The sequence below is a fragment of the Pezoporus flaviventris genome, unplaced genomic scaffold, assembly GCF_033815535.1.
Source record: "Pezoporus flaviventris isolate CSIRO_AGI_PZ_B2104156 unplaced genomic scaffold, CSIRO_AGI_Pfla_v1 ptg000717l, whole genome shotgun sequence".
Classification (NCBI taxonomy): Eukaryota; Metazoa; Chordata; class Aves; order Psittaciformes; family Psittacidae; genus Pezoporus; species Pezoporus flaviventris.
Window position 1 is genome coordinate 17,350 of NW_026893262.1, and position 18,279 is coordinate 35,628.

The 18,279-nt window shown below is 62.7% G+C and overlaps 2 protein-coding genes across 5 annotated transcripts; both read left to right on the forward strand.

Annotated features, from left to right (window-relative positions):
* The first annotated feature begins 425 nt into the window (after nt 1–425).
* IKZF4 (IKAROS family zinc finger 4) lies at nt 426–14,975 on the forward strand. 4 transcript variants are annotated; one of them, XM_061444156.1, is made up of 12 exons: nt 468–567; nt 3,075–3,129; nt 3,382–3,540; nt 5,289–5,420; nt 5,990–6,094; nt 8,151–8,411; nt 9,082–9,249; nt 11,434–11,583; nt 11,984–12,051; nt 12,177–12,308; nt 12,469–13,135; nt 14,640–14,975. In XM_061444156.1, the coding sequence occupies exons 3-12, from the start codon at nt 3,479–3,481 to the stop codon at nt 14,653–14,655; spliced, it is 1,761 nt and encodes a 586-aa protein (XP_061300140.1). In that variant the 5' UTR covers nt 468–567; nt 3,075–3,129; nt 3,382–3,478; the 3' UTR covers nt 14,656–14,975. The 4 variants fall into 4 exon arrangements, with proteins under 4 accessions (XP_061300141.1, XP_061300140.1, XP_061300139.1 ...); XM_061444155.1 differs by having other exon boundaries at nt 14,672–14,975; XM_061444154.1 differs by lacking the exon at nt 14,640–14,975 and having other exon boundaries at nt 12,469–13,213.
* A 643-nt stretch (nt 14,976–15,618) lies between these two features.
* Nucleotides 15,619–18,143, forward strand: RPS26 (ribosomal protein S26). Its single transcript, XM_061444153.1, has 4 exons — nt 15,619–15,717; nt 16,577–16,754; nt 17,344–17,474; nt 18,053–18,143. Exons 1-4 carry the CDS (start codon nt 15,715–15,717, stop codon nt 18,086–18,088), a joined length of 348 nt encoding a protein of 115 aa, XP_061300137.1. The 5' UTR covers nt 15,619–15,714; the 3' UTR covers nt 18,089–18,143.
* Nucleotides 18,144–18,279: the final 136 nt, after the last annotated feature.

Sequence of the window (18,279 nt, forward strand, 5' to 3'; positions counted from 1 at the left end):
TAACCCCCCTGACCTTACATAACCCCCCTGACCTTACAGGACCTCCTGTGCCTGTACAGCTCCCTTTCCCCATACAACCCCATGGCCCTATGGGACCCCCCCGGACCTATAGAACCCTGCAGCCTCCCCTTGGGGGGCTCTCGTTGTGCCGTGAGCCCGTCCCCGCCGTATCGGTTATCGCCTCTCCGTTATCGGCTATCGATTACCGCTCCAACCCGCGGGGCCCATCGATGCCCTCGGCTCTCCCCGCTCCCCCCCTCCCCACTCGGCGCTCCTCTGCCCTCCCCTGTTCACCGCTCGATTCATCGGCGCTCGACTGCTCTCCCCCCCCCCCCCGTGTTAGCCCATGGCGGCCGCGTCGCCCCCCTCCCGGCGGCGGCTCGACAGCATCGGCGCTCGGCTGCGCGGCCTGGCTGCGGCGGGGGCCGGAAGTGGCTCGGGGCGGGCGGGCGGGCGGGCGCGGGGGGGGGCCCGGGCCCTGCTCAGGTGGAGCCGCCGCCGCCGCCGCGCCCGTGACCCCCCCCCGCGGCCCGGGCGGAACCGGGGGGGCCCTGCCCCCACCCGCCGGTGAGAGCGGGGGCGGGGGGGGGCGGCAACGGGAGGGGGGCGGGGGGGTTGGGGGGGGGCAGCTCCGGGTTGGGGGCGTCCATTGGGGGGGGGGGGCCCAAATCTGCCCCCGTTTGGGGGGGGGGGATTTAAACTTCCCCCCCCCCCCCGTTGGGATGAATGGGCTCAACCATGGGGGGGCTCCGGGACATGGGGGGGGAGCGGGATCCCAATGGAATTCGGGGATGGGGTTGGGTCGTGTCCTGCCCCCCCCCCGGGGTACGGGGTTGGGATGGGGGGGGCAGGGAATGGCCCCTTGGGAACGGGGGGAGCCGCTTCCCGGTGCTTCCCGCTCCGGGAGGGGTTTTCCCGGCGCTGGATGCTCCTGGATGCGGTCCCGGTGCCCTGGGGGCTGGAGCCGGGTCCTTGCTCCCGGTTGCTCCGTGCGGGATCTCGTCCCCACGGGATGAGGGGGGCGCGAGGGGAAGAGGCTGCCCCGTGAGCTCGTTCCCGCTGCATCCGGACCCTGGGTGCGTCCCGCGGCCGGGATTCATCCCGGCTTCTGCTCCCACGGACTCGAGGGAGCTCGGGATCGGGCGCTGCTCCCGATGGGGACCGCGGGATCGGGGCTGAGCCCCAGGAGGATCCATTGCAGAGCTCGGGAGCGTCGAGGATCCAGCGCGTCTCTGCCGGGATCCGTCCATCCCGGAACGGGCAGGAGCGGGAGCTTCCTTCCTACGGACACAACGGGGCAAAGCCCCGCAGGAAACGGTCCCTGCATTGCTTTGGGATCCAAATCCCTGCCGTTTCCAGCAGCTGCCTTCCAAAGCCGGGGGTATCCATGGATCCAGCGCTGTTCCAGCCGGGAGCAGTGAATGGGGCTGAGGAATCCCATTCCCGCTTTGCCGCCTGATCCGCACCCTCAGGGGGGTTCCCTCTCTCAGCCCCCTTTCCCTTTGTAGGAAGGTCGGGAATTGCAGCCGGATTTGCCCACTTCCCAGGGGAATGGGGCTGTTCTGTGGGATATGGCATCCCGTGGATAACCGGAGCACATTCCCAGGGGAATGGGGCTGTTCTGTGGGATATGGCATCCCGTGGATAACCGGAGCACATTCCCAGGGGAATGGGGCTGTTCTGTGGGATATGGGATCCCGTGGATAACCGGAGCACATTCCCAGGGGAATGGGGCTGTTCTGTGGGATATGGCATCCCGTGGATAACCGGAGCACATTCCCAGGGGAATGGGGCTGTTCTGTGGGATATGGCATTCCGTGGATAACCGGAGCACATTCCCAGGGGAATGGGGCTGTTCTGTGGGATATGGCATCCCGTGGATAACCGGGGCACCCTGCGCTTGGGTTTGGCTGTCTGGGAGCTGGGAATTTCTCTGGGAATATTCCCACTGCTTGGCTCGGAATGGTCCCTCCTCGGCCGCGGCGTCACATCCCATCACCATCCCTTTGGAAGGTCCCCGCACTGGCTCCTGCAGCATTCCCGGCGTTCAGAGCAGCCGCTTCATTCCTCAGGGGTGGAAAAAGCCTCCTCCTGTTGGGAAAGCCTGGAACTGGGATGAAGCCACTTTCCAGCCCTGACTAATCCTTCCCCTGCGGACGGCTCCGAGCGCCCATCCCGAGCTCCGGCTCATCCCACTCTGCTTCCAACCGGATCCAGACCTCGGGGCAGAGGGGCAGAAGCTCGGGAGCAGGGAGAATTCCCATTTCTGGGATGTTCCTGGCCACGGCTGCAGCCTCTCGCTGCTCAAAGGACATTCCCAAGGCGCATCCCACCGGGATACCGGGATGGAGCTTTCTTCATCTGGGCTAATTCTGAGGCCTTTGATTTCTTTTCCATAGGGAAAAGGCCTCATTTCAGGCACTCCCTCTGCTCTACTTCCAGCGCCGCATTCCCAATGGGATGATTGCTCCGGAAAGTCGGGAAGAAAGGCCGGAGACAGGGATGTGCTCCTGGAGTGTGGGGGTTTGGCCCTGCTCCGGGTCTGCCAGGCCTCTGCTCCGTAGGGATCAGTGAGGGGCTGCTTTGGTTCCAGCCTCAGTTACTTCATCCCATGAAGTTAACAGTGGGAAAGGGAACTCTGGAATGCTCCCTTTCCTTCTGATGGCAGGGAAGGGAAGGGAACGGTGCCGGTGTTCCAGGATGCGGCTCCTGAATCCTGGTTGGATTCCCTCCGTGCCCGGGATATGAGGCACCTTTTAGTTGTGGATCGGGAGCGGGTCGAGGGCTCAGTATCCCGGTGTCTGTATCCCGGTGTCTCCATCTCTTGTGGCTCCGGATCCCGTTGGTTTTCCCTTCCCAAGGACACAAATCCTCACTGGCTTTAGGTGTTCTCCTGCATTTCCAACCCCTCAAGTGCTGCTTGAGCCCCATTCCTGCTTGGAAAACGGGGCTGGTTTGGGATTGAAGCCGAATGAAAGCCTTATCCTGGGGGAGCTGGGCACATTCCCCTTCCCTGGGGTGATTGCATGTGTCCCAGAGGGCGGGAGATGACTGTGCTCTGCTTTCCATTCCAGCCAAATCCCTTCAAGATGGATATCGAAGACTGTAACGGGCGATCCTACATCTCTGGTAGGTGTTGCGTTGGCTCCTTTGGGATCCTGATGGATTTGGGATGCTCAGGCTCATCCATTGGGATTAAGCCATCCGCTGGACCAGGTTGCTCCCTCGAACAGGGATGGAGCATCCAGACCTTCTCCATTGAAGCCATTCCATGTCCCACCACCCTCACGGGGAGGATTCCTCCTCCCATCCCATCCCAGTCTCCCCTCTGGCATTCCCTTTGTCCTGTCCCTCCATCCCGTATCCAAAGCCCCTTTCCAGGTTTCTTATCCCCCTGGAAGCTGCTCCCCCTTGTGTCGTTGCCCTGGAGGTAGTTGGGAGTTCACCCCTGGATCTTGGAAGAGCAGGAGATGGATGCATGGATGGAGCTTCCCTGTATACCAGCCTGCTGGGATCAGCTGTGCTGGGATCACAGCCCCGGTGTCCGTAGGGAACGCTGGGACACTGATAGGGATGAAGCTTATCTGGTGTCCTGCAGGAACCCGGCCCGGGCGCTTTGGTGGGATTTGTTCTTATCTCTGGGATGGGAAACACCTTTGCTTGGGATAAGAGTGGGATTAGAGTGAACCCAGCTCAGCAGGGAGGAAGTGCATTGGATCCAATGGGATGAGCGCAGGCGGCCTGGGAATCCCAGGACATGCTGCCCACCCTGGTAAAGTTCCTCCTTCCCCCAAGGATCCCCTCTGATCCCAGAGGATCCCGAGGTGCCTGATCCTGCTCCACGTGGCTGCTCCCAGCTTCCTGGAGCACAAGAGCCTGAATCCCTTTTGGGATCCAGCTTTCCAGGGAGGGAAGGGAATGGTTAAAGGGTGGCAGAGGGAAGAGCGGCGTTGCGGGTTTTCCTTTTGGAACGTGGGGAGTGGAGCCTGGTGCTGCCCGGGATCGGGGCAGGAAAACAGGGATCAGCTCATCCATAGGGTAAGGATTGGAGCCTGGCAATGGGGCCCTGAGGATGCAAAGAGCAGAGCTCCTCAGATAACTGGGCTAGAGCTGGATTTCCCTGTGGGAATTGTGGAACACAGGAATCGTGACCCAGTGTTTCCTGGGATCTCCAGTGTGAAGGGGGGGGGGGAAACTGGGGGCTCCCAGCACTGGGATGGGCTTCAGCTCCCACCTTCCCGGGGTATCCCGGTGTCTGATCCCGATCCTGTCTGAGGGGATCCTGCCTGAGGTCTGTGGGGAGCAGGGGAGCTCTTCCCTGTTTCGGGAAGGATCAGCTCTTGGTGCTGGGATTGGGGCTCCTTCGGGATAAGGAGGCTTCTTTGGGATGAGAGGGCTCCTTTGGGATGAGAGGGCTCCTTTGGGATCTGAGGATGAAGCTGGCTCGCAAAGGAGCTGAAAACAGGGCAGCAGAAAGGGATCAAGGAGAAATGAACTTGGTTTTCCTCCTTCCTGAGGCTCTGTTCTCCGCCACCTGGGAATGGGCAGGAGCTGGGAACGGGATGTGGATCATGTTCTTCCTGCCCTCAGCATCGCTGGGGGTTGTCAGTGAGCCCTGGGTCCAGGTTTGATGTGGATCATGTTCTTCCTGCCCTCAGCATCGCTGGGGGTTGTCAGTGAGCCCTGGGTCCAGGTTTGGTCCTGCTGTGGGGTGGGAGCTGCCACTGAGGTCCGTCCCTGTGTGTGTGGTATTCCATACGGATACACGTCCCCGTATCTGGGGGTGTTAGGGGGGGCTCAGTGTGAGCTGCTTTTACCCCACTGTCCCCATCCCACTGCCAAAGGATCGGATCCCAGTGAGTGGGGTGACACTGGGATGCTGCTCCTCTCCCTCCACACATCCACACACGACATCCCCTTATTCCCGCTGGCATTCCAGGCTGTTGAGCTTCTCCCTGCACGCACCCAATCCCCCTTTCCCCACCGACATTCCCTGGTGGTGGGCACAGCAGCCCTGCTACCCTCTCCCTGCGCGCAGCATCCTTAACGGGGGAGCGGCCGCAGCATCCCCGGCGCGCAGCATCCTTCCCGGCGGCGTTCCCGCTCCTTCCCGGCGGCATTCCCGCTCCTTCCCGGCGGCGTTCCCGCTCCTTCCCGGCGGCGTTCCCGCTCCTTCCCGGCGGCATTCCCGCTCCTTCCCGGCGGCGTTCCCGCTCCTTCCCGGCGGCGTTCCCGCTCAGCCCGTGCCGCCGCCTGGAAAATGACGGTCGTTTTCCCCTGGCTTCCAGGAATCTGCTCTTCCTGGAAGGTGAGCGGCTGCGTGCGCCCTGCCAGCGGCGCGGACCTGCACCCGCAGCCGGGGCTCCAGCGCTGTTTCCAAGGAGTTGGCTGCGAGAACGCTCCGGGCTATCTGCAGCAAGGTACAAGGGGGGGAGCCTGGAATGACTTGGAGCCGGGAAGATGAGCAGGGGATGCGCTGGGCAGGGGGAGCTGTAACTCCCTGTGCTCCCGGCTGAGCTATAGGGGCCTGCAGGGAGCAGAGGGGATGCCCATGGAGGTGAACACCACGTGGGGCACTCCCACCCCATGCAGCAGCGCTTTGGGGTTGGGGCTCAAGGTTCCCCCCCCACCAGCCCCATATGGGGCTCTCCCTCCATGAGCCCCGTCGCGTGTCCCTGAGCTCGAGCGTGGGAAGGGTCCCCATCGATCCCAATGTGATCCCAAGAGGAGAGGAAACCTCTTCCCAATAGAGCTATGGGGCACTGGGGTCCCATTCAGAAGATGCTGCTGTGGGGCGCTGAGGGCTCGATGGGGTGGATTTGGCTTCCCGGAGCCATAAGGATCTGCTTAGGAATTCTCACTTCGTTATAGGCAAAGGGACTTGGGCAGAGCATGGGGTCAGGATGCCCCTGGCAAACGTGGGTTCCAGCAGCCCCATCCCAAAGGAACATCTGGGGCCTCACTCACTGCTGTCTCCCTCTTCCCAAAGGCAGTGGGGATTCCTCCCTGGAGAAGGAATTCAGCTCAGCCATCGTGGGGCCCCCCGTGAGCACCCCCAACAGCCAGCACTCGTCCCCGAGCCGCTCGCTCAGTGGTGAGTCCCAGCACTGCCCCAGCCCACGTACCACGGACTTCCCACCGGGACAAACCCCTTGGCATGGGGATGCTGAGGAATCGGGGCCGTTCCCTGTGGGCCTGAGCCTCGAGATGCTGCGTGTCCACGGGCATCAGTGGCACCAGGGCTGGGGTGGGTTGACGCAGGCACCAGCCCTGCTGTGGCTTCCTCTGAGCACGAGGCTTTTCCGTAGCGTTGGAGCTGGGATGAAAGAGCCCCAGCCATTCCCTTTCGGAAGCGAGCGCATCACGAGCCAGCCCCCTTCTTTCCCCCCTTGTGCTCCTCGCTCTTTGCTCTCTCCTTGCCCTCTCAAAGCACTCGGGAGCTGAGCTCTCTGCTTGCTGGAAGCTGGAATCCATGGCCTGGGACGACGATGCCCCCCCGTGCCCTGCAGCACCGGGGTGCTGGGGATGCTCTCGCCCCCGATGGGATTTGACTTCCCGGCTGGTGCCGTGCCCTGCCTTGTGTAACCCGGGTGCAGGCAGTGGGGTCGCACAGCGGGGCTTGGCCTCCCTCTGTACCCTGGGATAAAGCATCCCCAAGGGAATGGGAGAAGAGACCCCCCCCCCCCCCCCCCCCCCCAATCCAGGGAACATCACCCCATTGAGCGAGGAGCTTCCCGCTGGATGCTCCCACGGGAGCGTGGCGGCTCCGGTCCCATCCGGCTCCCACCCGCAGGAATGCTTCAGCCTCCGGCACTGGCTTTGGCCAAGGGCTCAGCAAACAGGCGCTGGGTGCCAGGGCCGGGTTCCCGTTGCTGGGAGCCTCCTAGGGAAGGCATTTGTGTGGCCCGGGATGCAGGAAGGGCAGGCCCGGAGCCAGGGAATTCCTGGGCTCTTCACCCGGCAATGGAGCCCCCGCAGGCGCGGGTGAATCACTTCCATGCTGCTGCTCCTCGCTAATCCCCCCTGCTCCATTGGAGGCAGAGGAGCTTTCCTCTCGGTATTCCCAGCCCTGGGAGCCCCTCTGCAGTGTTCCCACCTCCTCCATGCCCAGTAAGTGACCCGAAGCCTCCCGGGAAGCAGCATTCCCATCGCAGCCGATGGGAAGAGCTTGTTCAGCCCCCCCCCCCCAAGCTTCTAAAGGCCGGGATGTTGCCGGGGTTTCCCAGTGTATCCCGGGATGCGGGTGAGTGTTGGAGCTCTCACAAAGAGCCGGAAGAGCCCCGGGAATCGAGCCCCAGCAGGGCTGGAAGCTGCTCCTTTGGGATGTGAAGTTCAGTTCCTCCAGTGGCCACCGTTCTCCGAAGGGATCGGGAAGAGCCTCCTGCTTCCAAAGGGAGAAACAAGGATCTGAGCTTGAAAGAGACTGTAAATACCCCATGTGGGTGCCCTGGATCCCACTCGACTCCAGCATCATCCTCCTCCAGCCTGCACGAACCAGGAGGAGCCGCTCTCCCCATCCCGGGAGCATCCCAAGGGATTCCCTGGCAATGGCTTCAAGGAGGAAGCTTCCCACTTGGATCATTTAAAGGCTGAGGGGGTCCCAGCACCACTTCTCCCTCCATAGGAAGCCCTCTCCTCCCACCTCTGCCTTCTCATTGCCCTTGGCTGGACCTTCCCGTGGTCCCTGCATCCACGTCCCTCATCCCACAGGAGCTTTCTTGGGATTCCTGGTGCCCAGAGGCTCCCATCCCTTCCCTTTGGTTCCTGGGAGCAACGGAGATGGGATCACAGAGACCTGCGTGAGGCTCTTGGAGCCTTTCCTGCTCCAGAGAGTGGCAGTTCAGAGTCTTTGCTCCTGAAGCCTGAGTGCCTTTGAATCCAGGGAAATGCAGGGCTTTTCCCACAGGAGCAGTGCTCTGGGATGTGCAGCCAGTCCCTGAGCTGGTGTGCTCCGGGTGAGCAGTTCCTGGCGCCCGCATCCCTCCCCACGTCCCAGCGTTCCCTTTAGGACTTAAGCCTTAGGATGGAGAAGATGCTCAGTGCTCAAGGCCACCCCCACGGCACCGAGGGCTTCATCTGCACGGGTCCGGCCCCTCGGGCCCCCGCTCCCAGCTCCTTCCTCACATCCCACCCCTTGTGCCTCCCCGCAGCCAGCTCCATCAAGGTGGAGATGTACAGCGACGAGGAGGGCAGCCGCCTGCTGGCCCCGGACGAGCGCATGCTGGACAAGGACGACAGCGTCATCGTGGAGGATTCCCTCTCGGAGCCCTTGGGCTACTGCGACGGCCCCGGCCAGGAGCCCCATTCCCCCGGTGGCATCCGCTTGCCCAATGGCAAGTTGAAGTGCGACATCTGCGGCATGGTCTGCATCGGCCCCAACGTGCTCATGGTGCACAAGCGCAGCCACACGGGTGAGCGGGGCTCAGGGGTGCTGGGGGATGCTGATGGTTCCTTGGGGATGCTGGTGGTACCTGGATGATGCTGGTGGTACCTGGATGATGATGATGGTACCTGGGTGATGCTGGTGGTACCTGGATGATGATGATGGTACCTGGGTGATGCTGGTGGTACCTGGATGATGATGATGGTACCTGGGGGATGCTGGTGGTACCTGGATGATGATGATGGTACCTGGGGGATGCTGGTGGTACCTGGGGGAAGCTGGTGGTACCTTGGGGATGCTGGTGGTACCTGGGTGATAGTTGGTGGTTACCTGGGTGATGGTTGGTGGCACCACAGGAGATGAGGGTGTCATGGATGAGGTGGGGGTGATGAGGGAAGGTCCGTGGAAGTGTGTGTAGACGGGGTTTCCTCCTCACCATCCAACCACCAGCAACAGGTCTGAGCCTCGCAGCTTGGGGGTCCCATCATAGACCCAGAGAATGGGTTGGGAAGGAACTTGGGCTCACCCAGATCTGACCCCCTGCTGTGGGCAGGGGTGCTTCACACCAGACCATGCTGCTCCAGTGCCCTTAACCTCAGGCTTTCCCTCTGTGCTGCTGGAGCTGGGGATGCTTCTGATCCCTGAGGATGGGCAAAGCTTCCCAGCAGGAATTTGACCCCCTGGCTCCTGTTTTACAGGGGAAAGGCCCTTCCATTGCAACCAGTGCGGAGCCTCCTTCACCCAGAAGGGAAACCTCCTGCGCCACATCAAGCTGCACTCCGGAGAGAAGCCCTTCAAGTGTCCCTTCTGCAACTACGCCTGTCGGAGGCGGGATGCGCTCAGCGGGCACCTCCGGACACACTCCGGTGGGTACCGGGATGGGGAGGAGCACGGAACGAGGGCCCAAACGCCAGGGATTCAAAGGCAGGAGCAGGCAAACACGGGGCTGCTTCAGCTGCCCCTGTGCTGGGGTTGGTGCCTGGTTTATGGGCTCCGTATTCCTGGGGGTTGGGGTAGCTCTTCCCTATAAAGATCAATGTTTAATAGGTTTTATGGGGAGCAGGGAGGTCCCACCCTTGGGTGCGCCGTGTCCCAGCCTGAGGGGTTCTGCTCTGCCTGGCTCTGACCTTGTCCTTGCTCGGATGGGACATTGGGAGCTGTGGTTCCCACCCTCTGGCTCCGGGATGTGGGAGCTGATGGGGACCAGGGGGGAGTGAACTGAAGTGAAGTGAAGTGAACTGAAGTTGAACTGAAGTTGAACTGAAGTGAAGCCAACTCCTGTTGGCAATCGCCTCCCTCCATTCCCGCACCGCTCGTGGCGCTGCCGGGCCTTTTCCTGCTCATCCAGACGGTTTGAACATGGGAATGATTCCACAAAGGAGGAATCCCAGCCCCTGAAGAGCCTCTTCGTGCCCAGGAGCCTGCTCCTCCCTCACAGCCTGGCCTGGAAGCCTCCTTTGCCCTGAACTCCCAGTTAGAGGATGCGATGCTCCGGGTTTAAGCCTGCATCTTCCCGCTTTGCTCTTCCTGTCGGGAGTTCCTCTCCTTCCCGCACACACCTGAGGCTTCCCAGGGGATGCTGGGGAGGAATCCGGGAGCCAGGCTGGGAATGGGGCACCTCACAAGAGGGGGTTTGGGCTTTGCCACCGCCTCGCCCCTCGCTGAGCATCCGGAGCTGCCGCCTCCCCGCTGCCCGGCACGGAAAGGGTCTCGTGGAGCCCTTCACGGAGAGGCACGGATCTGGGGCGAGTCCTTCCGGCATCTCCAAGCACAAGGAGCTTTTCTGGGAGCTCGTTACTAAGAAAAGCCTGGCTTTAATGGGGATTGCAGAGGGAAGAGGCTGGGTCAGGCCTGGCTCAGCCTCCCTCTGCCTTCCCTGCGCAGCCCCATGGGGAGCAGGAGCTTTCATCTCGCAGGATGCGCTCCCCGGATCAAACCCACATCAAACACGGCCGAGATCAGAGGCTGCGGCTCCTCCGGGGCCCCATCCACAAGGAATCCATCCCGGAGCTGCCCCTCTGCTCCTGTACTTGGTGGTAAAAGGATTCTCCGTGGGGGATCATTCCCATGGCTCCTGGTTTAGGGGGGAAGATCCTCAATGGACCTGGCTGGGAGCTCCTGTGAGGTGATGGATGGAGGGGCCGAGGCCGCCGGGACGTTGTGGGGAGCGAATTCCCAGAGGAAGGAATGAAAGGAAAAGGCACGGATCGCAAGGCAAAGGATGGAGCCTCCCTCCCACCATAAACCCCATTCCTGACCCTCTGCAAGCACAGACAGAGCCTCCACACCAGGATTGAGCCCTGAATCCCAAACCGGATCCCGAGGGAATAACTTCAGGGTATCCCTATGGCTTGGAACAGAGCCACTGGGGGGGAGCTTTGGGATGCACGAGCACAGGGTTTGGGATGCTGCTTGGTTTAGGAGGAGCAGAACTGAGGCATCTGGAGAGCTCTGAGCTTGGGGATTGGAGCGGAATTCGGGAAGCGAGGCTCCGCTTCCAAGTGGTTGGATCTGGGAGTGAATTCCTGCCTGGGAATCCTGCTTGGAGGCAGGTGGAGCAAACCCATCTTCACCGCTCCAGGCCAGCGCTCTTCTCATCGGCTTCTCCGCATTGATTCCTATGGATCCTCATCCTGGATCCCGGCATCAGCATCCGGAGCTGGGAATGGACGGGGCAGGAACACAGGAGCTGGGGCAGGGCTTGGGAAGCCCGGTTCACACCACAACCTGCAGGAAACCCCAGAACCGCCCCAAAATGGGGCCGGAAAAGAGCAAAACGGGCTCAGGCAGGTCCTGGCCCCTTGGAGCCTGCATCCCTGTATCCATGACCTTTCCAAAGGATGCCAAGCACCTTAAATCCCACTCTTCCATCGGTGTAACGGAGTTACACCTCTTCCATTACCTGGTGCTGGTGGTTTGGGCCGTATCCTGATGGATTCCAGTGCTCCAGCAGCGCCCACAGCCCTTCTCCTGCTGGCTCCTCCATCCCCTTGCCTCTATCCAGCCCTTCCCAGGTGCTTCCAACCCGGCTCTGCCTTTCTCCCTTGCAGTCTCCTCCCCTACGGTGGGCAAGCCCTACAAGTGCAACTACTGCGGCCGCAGCTACAAGCAGCAGAGCACGCTGGAGGAGCACAAGGAGCGGTGCCACAGCTACCTGCAGAGCCTGCACCCGGAGCCGCCGGCCCTGGCCAGCCAGGCAGGTCAGTGGGGCACGGGGGGAGCACACAGGGATCGGCATTCCCGGTGGAGAAGGGGGAGCCCCGCAGCTCTGCAAGGGGCACCTCGCTGCTTCCTGCCCGTGCCGGCAGCTGAATCCCAGAGCTTCCCAAATGGAAAACTCCCCCTTGAATGGACACCCCACACCCCCCCGCTTTGCTCCTTATATCGAGGGCAATGGGCACCGAGTGGCTTGGAAGCGCCTTTTGGTGCTCCTGGGAGCCAGCAAGCAGCCCCCTTGGCTTGGCTATGCCGGAGCCTCCCTGCTCCTCACCCCCCGCCCCGTTCCGGAGGCCGGCATCCCCGCGGGATGGGCTGAGCACCCCCAGGAATAGCGGGAATGGGGCACTTGCATGCGTTGAAGCCGGCTCCTCTTCCCCAAAGCGGCAGGAGCGGGCGCAGCTCGAGGAAGAAGGGAGGAGCGGCCGCCCCGCGACCGAGGCACCCACGGGGTAAGCTCTGGGCCTGGAGCAGAGGAGCCTTTCCCCACGTCCATCCCGGCTGGCAGAGGGCAGGAGCAGCGGCTGCGGGGTCCGGCGCCCGCCTTGACCTGGCTTTTCCCTTCTCTCTTTGCCAGGGGAGGAGATGAGGGAGCTGGAGATGGTGCCGGAGGCGCTGCTGCATCCCTCCTCCGAGCGGCCCAGCTTCATCGACCGCCTGGCCAGCAGCCTCACCAAGAGGAAACGCTCCACGCCCCAGAAGTTCGTGGGTAAGGGGATTCCCGTTGGATTCCCGTTGGGATGAGGAGGGGCAAAGGGGAGTCCATCCGTGTGTGTGTGTGTGTGTGTGTCCCATAGCGCCGCAGCGATGCTGGGGACGGAGGGGCCACGGGACCCAAAGCCCGCTGTGACCCCGCTCTGCTTCCATAGGGGAGAAGCAGATGAGGTTCAGCCTCTCGGACCTCCCCTTCGACGTCAACTCCGGCTTCGAGAAGGACGTGGAGATGGTCTCAGCCCATCACCCCCTGGACCCTGCCTACGGCGCCCCCCTATCCCTGCTGGGGGGGGAGCACCTCCGCGGCCTCCGCCTGCCCCCCACAAACTGCATCTCGGAGGTGACCCCCGTCATCAGCTCCGTCTACACCCAGCTCCAGGCGCTGCCGGCCCGGCTGGAGCTGCCGGGGGGCCGGGAGGCGGCCGAGGGCCACGAGGACGTGGGCGACGCCGTGCCGGTGCTGTACCGGGGCCGGGAGCACGCCGGGTCCCCCCCCAACGGCTGCGCCGACTCCAGCGACACCGAGAGCAACCACGAGGAGCGGAGCTCGCAGGGGCCCGCGGGGAGCAGCCGCCAGAGCCCAGCTTACGCCAAAGAGGACCCCAAGGTGCCGGAGGGGCCCCCGGCCGCCCGCTCCACCCCGAGCTCTGCCAAAGAAGCGCTGAGGGTGCTCAATGAGGACGGGGAGCAGCTCCGGGCCTTCAAGTGCGAGCACTGCCGCATCCTCTTCCTGGACCACGTCATGTTCACCATCCACATGGGCTGCCACGGCTTCAGAGACCCTTTCGAGTGCAACATCTGTGGCTACCACAGCCAGGACCGGTACGAGTTCTCCTCCCACATCGTGAGGGGCGAGCACAAAGTTGGTTAACACCCCCCCCCTTATCCCCGTTATCCCCGTTACCCCCGTTATCCCCATCCCTTGGCTCTCGCTCAGCCCCCCCCCCCCCCCCGACCCTCGGGCATGGAACTGTTGTTGTTCTTTTTTACCTCCTTTGCACTGATTTTGGCTACGAAAAACAAACAAAAACGATGGAAAAAGAAAAAAATCACTCCCAAAACCACCCTGAACCCCCCCCCGGGGGGAGGGGGGGGCTGGGAACCATTTGCCTTTTTATATTTAAATACTAATGGACTTTTTTGGGTCCCCCCCCCAAAAAACACCTCCCTCCCATTGTTATTTATTGAGCTCTTGAGTTGCTCTTTTCTATCTCTTCTGCCCCTTTTGGAGTCACACTCGCTGGGGCTCTTCCTGATCCCGATCCCGATCCCGGCTCCAAGCCCTTTCCTTGGTCAAACCTCAGATTCGGTGCTAACCCCCCCCTCTATGGGACCCCCCCCACCTCCATCAGCTGTGACCCCCCCCCCATTTAACCCGGTTTGGGGGGGTCGCTGCACCCTGAGCTTTAATGAGTCTATCCTGGGGGACCCGCTGCTGCCCCCCCCCTTCCCGGTGCTGCCGGATTTACCCGGTGATTCCCAATGGGATTTGAACCCCACCCCCGTCCCCATACTTAGCCCTGCTTGGGGGGGAGGATGAGATTCCATATTGCTCCCCTTAAATGAAGGCAGGAAGATGGGATCTCCTCCTCCTCCTTCCCCCCTCGCCATTCCCAAGGGATTGGGGGGGGCTCTCCCGGTGCTCCAGGGTCACTCCTCTTCGGGGTATCAACACCCCCAGCATGGAGCTTTGGATCCTCAATCCTTTGGGATGGCTTTAGGGCGAGGGGGGGGGGCAGAACACATGGGGGGGGTTGCCCAGGCCCCCCTTTGGGGTCCCTTATCCAAAGGGGAAAGCAGCCGCGAACCAAAAATGAAGCGGGGGCCTCACCCGATGCTGGTGCCCTCCCGCATCCCCCCCTCTTTATATCCATATCCCTTGGGGGGGGGGCCCTGATTCCCCCCCCCCCCAGGCCCAGGACGCATAAAAGCCCCCCCGGGGGCTCCTGAGGGTGAAACCAAAGCCTGTTCCTTTTGTACCAACGCAACCACCTCAATGCGGCGGCAACAGCTCCCGTTGCCCCTGTTCCCCCCCCTTTTGCTATTAATTAATATTATTACTATTATTATTAGATATATATTTAACCCCCCCCTTTCTATATGGAGGGGGATCACTGGGGCTCAGCCCCCCCCTTCTCCCCCCCCACCCCCCCAAACCACCCCAAAAAGGGGCTTTTCCAACCCAAACCAAGCGCTGCACTTGGAGCACCCTTGGGTTGGTTCATTACTTGGGGGGGGGGGGGGGGGTGTCTTTTGTTCTTTTCCTTCCTTTTCCCTATGGAATTCCATTCCCCCTGCCGACCCTAGGAATTTTGTACACCTCCAGGCGCTTTACTCTGTAAATGTCTATTTTTGAAGCAGATGGATGAAGAACAAACCCTGAGGATGATGAGGGTGAGGATGATGATGATGATGTGCAATACCCCGTGTGTCCCCCCCCCACCCCTTTACATCCCATTGCTCCCTCCCTTGGGTTTCAGTTGTCTCTCGTTAATGGCTTTGCTGTTGGCTTGGCTTGGGGGGTTCCAGGCGCTGTTGGACCCCCCCCAGGAGCTTTTGTACCTGTAAGATATTGTAAGTACCTCTTTGTGTAACGAGATCTACTGTAAGTTTTGTACTGTAATGGCTGAAGGTCTGTTATAAATAAACCCGAGTAATTTAACGGACCCCCCCCGCACCCCCAAAGTGATGGGGAGGACACACAGTGGGGACCCCCCTGCCCACAAAGGTGATGGGGGGGGATGCTGGGAACTGCCCCCCCTAGGGGTCACTGTGGGACGCACACCCCGAGGGTGATGAGGGGGGCACAGGACGCATTGAGCCTCCCCCCAGGGGTAACTGGGGGACACATTGGGGACCCCCCCCCCAGGGGACACATACACACAGTGGGGACCCCCCCACAAGGGGCACACACACATTGGGGGGGTCCCTTTAAGGGATGGGGGGGTTGGACCCGGTTCATAAAGGGGGGACCCACTGGGGGTCCCCACAGAGCCCTGGGGGGGGGGGGGGGGTCAGGATGTTGGGGACGGGGCTGGGGGTCCCCATGAGCCCCTGGGACTACAACTCCCAGCATCCCCCGCGGCGCGCTCGGCGGAATGACGTCACGCGCAGCACGCACTGAACGCCTCACACCTCAAGTCGCTCCGATCCCTCCGCCGCGGCGATGAGAAGTAGTCCCTTAACCCGCCTCGCCGCCGCCGCCACCCTGGGCCCCGCTCGGCCCCGTTCCCCCCCCCGCCCCTCCGGTGGGGCCGCTGCGGCGGGACCGGGGCGGCGCTGGGGGCGGAGGAGCCGGAGCGGCCCCGGGGCGGCGGCGGAGGCGCTTCCGGGCGGAGGGAGACCTTTATAAGGGCGGCAGTGCGGCGGCCGGGTCCTCTTTCGCGGGCCTCGGGAGCGCCATGGTGAGAGCGGCGCGGGCGGGGGCACGTGGGGGGCTATGGGGGGGCTGTATGGGGCCCATAGGGGCTATGGGGGGCTTGTATGGGGTCCATAGGGGCTATGGGGGGCTTGTATGGGGCCCATAGGGGCTATGGGGGGCTTGTATGGGGCCCATAGGGGCTATGGGGGGCTTGTATGGGGTCCACAGGGGCTATGGGGAGCCTGTATGGGGTCCATAGGGGCTATGGGGGGCTTGTATGGGGTCCATAGGGGCCATGGGGAGCCTGTATGGGGTCCATAGGGGCCATGGGGGGCCTGTATCGGGTCCATAGGGGCCATGGGGGGCCTGTATCGGGTCCATAGGGGCTATGGGGGGCCTGTATGGGGTCCATAGGGGCTATGGGGAGCCTGTATGGGGTCCATAGGGGCTATGGGGAGCCTGTATGGGGTCCATAGGGGCCATGGGGGGCCTGTATCGGGTCCATAGGGGCTATGGGGGCCTATATGGGGTCCACAGGGGCTATGGGGAGCCTATATGGGGTACATAGGGGCTATGGGGGGCTTGTATGGGGTCCGTAGGGGCTATGCGGTGCCTGTATGGGATTCATAGGGGATATGGAAGGCCTGTATGGGATCCGTAGGGGCTACGGGAGGCCTATATGGGGTCCATAGGGGCTGTGGGGCCTACATGGGGTCCATAGGGGCTATGGGGGGCCTATATGGGGTCCATATGGGGAAAGAGATGCTGGTTGGGGGTGGCCACCATAGGGCCTATATGGGGCAGGGGATGCTGGGAAGAGCCGCTCTAGGGGCCTGTCCTTGGGGCTCCTATGGGGCGGGGGGGGGGGGTCCCGCTCCATCCCCCCCCGTGCCCCATGGCAGACGAAGAAGCGCAGGAACAACGGGCGCGCCAAGAAGGGCCGCGGGCACGTGCAGCCCATCCGCTGCACCAACTGCGCGCGCTGCGTGCCCAAGGACAAGGCCATCAAGAAGTTCGTCATCCGCAACATCGTGGAGGCGGCGGCCGTCAGGGACATCTCGGAGGCGAGCGTCTTCGACTGTGAGTGCCCCAGAGCGGGGGCACGGCCCCCAGCCCCATAGCGCTTGCCCCAGGCACAGAGTGTGGCCCCCAGCCCCATTGTGCGGCCCCAGCCCCATAACAGGGGCCCAGCCCCATAGCGCTTCCCCCAGCCCCATAGCGCGGCCTCAGCCCCATAGCGCAGCCCCAGCCCCATAGCGCTTCCCCAAGGCCCATAACGCAGCCCCAGCCCCATAGCATGGCCCCCAGCCCCATAGCGCGGCCCCAGCCCCATAACAGGGGCCCAGCCCCATAGCGCTTCTCGTAGGCCCCTAGTGCGGCCCCCAGCCCCATAGCGCTTCCCCTAGGCCTATAGCGCGGCCCCAGCCCCATAGCACAGCCTCAGCCCCATAGCGCTTCCCCAAGGCCCATAACGCAGCCCCCAGCCCCATAGAGGGGGCCCAGCCCTATAGCGCTGCCCCAGCCCCATAGCGCTTCCCCAAGGCCCATAGCACAGCCCCAGCCCCATAGAGGGGGCCCAGCCCTATAGCATAGCCCCCAGCCCCATAGCGCGGCTCCGGGGGGGGAGCTCTGGGGGTCACTGACCCCCTGTGTCCCCCCTGCCCCATAGCCTATGTGCTGCCCAAGCTCTACGTGAAGCTCCATTACTGCGTGAGCTGCGCCATCCACAGCAAGGTGGTGCGGAACCGCTCGCGGGAGGCGCGCAAGGACCGGACCCCCCCGCCCCGCTTCCGCCCCGCTGTAGGTGCAGGGGGGGGAGTGGGGCTCAACCCCCCCCAAGGCCTGGTTGATGCTGTGTGAATGGGGGGGGGAAAGGGGGTTGAGCCCTCTCCTAAGGCCTGGTTGATGCTTAATGTATATGGGGGGGAATGCGGGTTCAGTCCCCCCCAATTCCTTCCTCCAGTTCCCCCCCCAATTCCTCCCACCCCCAATTCCTCCCCCTCAATTCCTCCCCACTAATTCCTCCCCCCAATTTCTCCCCCAAATTCCTCCCCCCCCAATTCCTCTGCCCCAAGTCCCTGCCCCCCAGTTCCTCCCTCCAATTCTTCCTCCCCAATTCTTCCCACCCAATTCCCCCCCCCAATTCCTCCCCCCCCAGTTCCTTCCCCCCAATTTCTCCCTCCAATTCCTCCCCCCCTAATTCCTCCCCCCAATTCCTCCCTCCAGTTCTTCCCCCCCAATTCCTCCCCCCTAGCTTTGGCTGACGCTGTGTGTATAGATGATGTTACATATTACACGTTATACATTACCTGTACCTATGGGGGGAAATGGGGTTTCACCCCCCAAGCCCTGCCTGACGCTGTGTCCCCCCCCTCCAGGGTGCAGCCCCCCGGCCCCCCCCGAAGCCCATGTGAGGAGCCGCCGCTGGAGCCCAGCCCTGCTTGCGGGATCAATAAAGGAGCTTGCTCCCAGCCCGTGCCCTGTGTTTTGGGGGGGGGAATGCGCCGCTATGGGGCAGAGTTGGGGGGGGGGGGGGGAAATGAGGCTTCCGGGGGGGCTCTGCCCCCCCAGTGGCAGGGGATGGGGTGGTTGTGGGGCTCTGTGA

Bases quoted from the DNA above. Each gene is read 5' to 3' on its own strand.
- IKZF4 (XM_061444154.1), top strand. From the start codon at position 3,479: ATGGATGGAGCTTCCCTGTATACCAGCCTGCTGGGATCAGCTGTGCTG. The intron at 9,250-11,433 runs GTGGGTACCGGG...TCTCCCTTGCAG, and splicing joins GCACCTCCGGACACACTCCG to TCTCCTCCCCTACGGTGGGC. The intron at 11,584-11,983 runs GTCAGTGGGGCA...TCTTCCCCAAAG, and splicing joins GGCCCTGGCCAGCCAGGCAG to CGGCAGGAGCGGGCGCAGCT.
- RPS26 (XM_061444153.1), top strand. The intron at 16,755-17,343 runs GTGAGTGCCCCA...CCTGCCCCATAG, and splicing joins GGAGGCGAGCGTCTTCGACT to CCTATGTGCTGCCCAAGCTC. The intron at 17,475-18,052 runs GTAGGTGCAGGG...CCCCCCCTCCAG, and splicing joins CGCCCCGCTTCCGCCCCGCT to GGTGCAGCCCCCCGGCCCCC.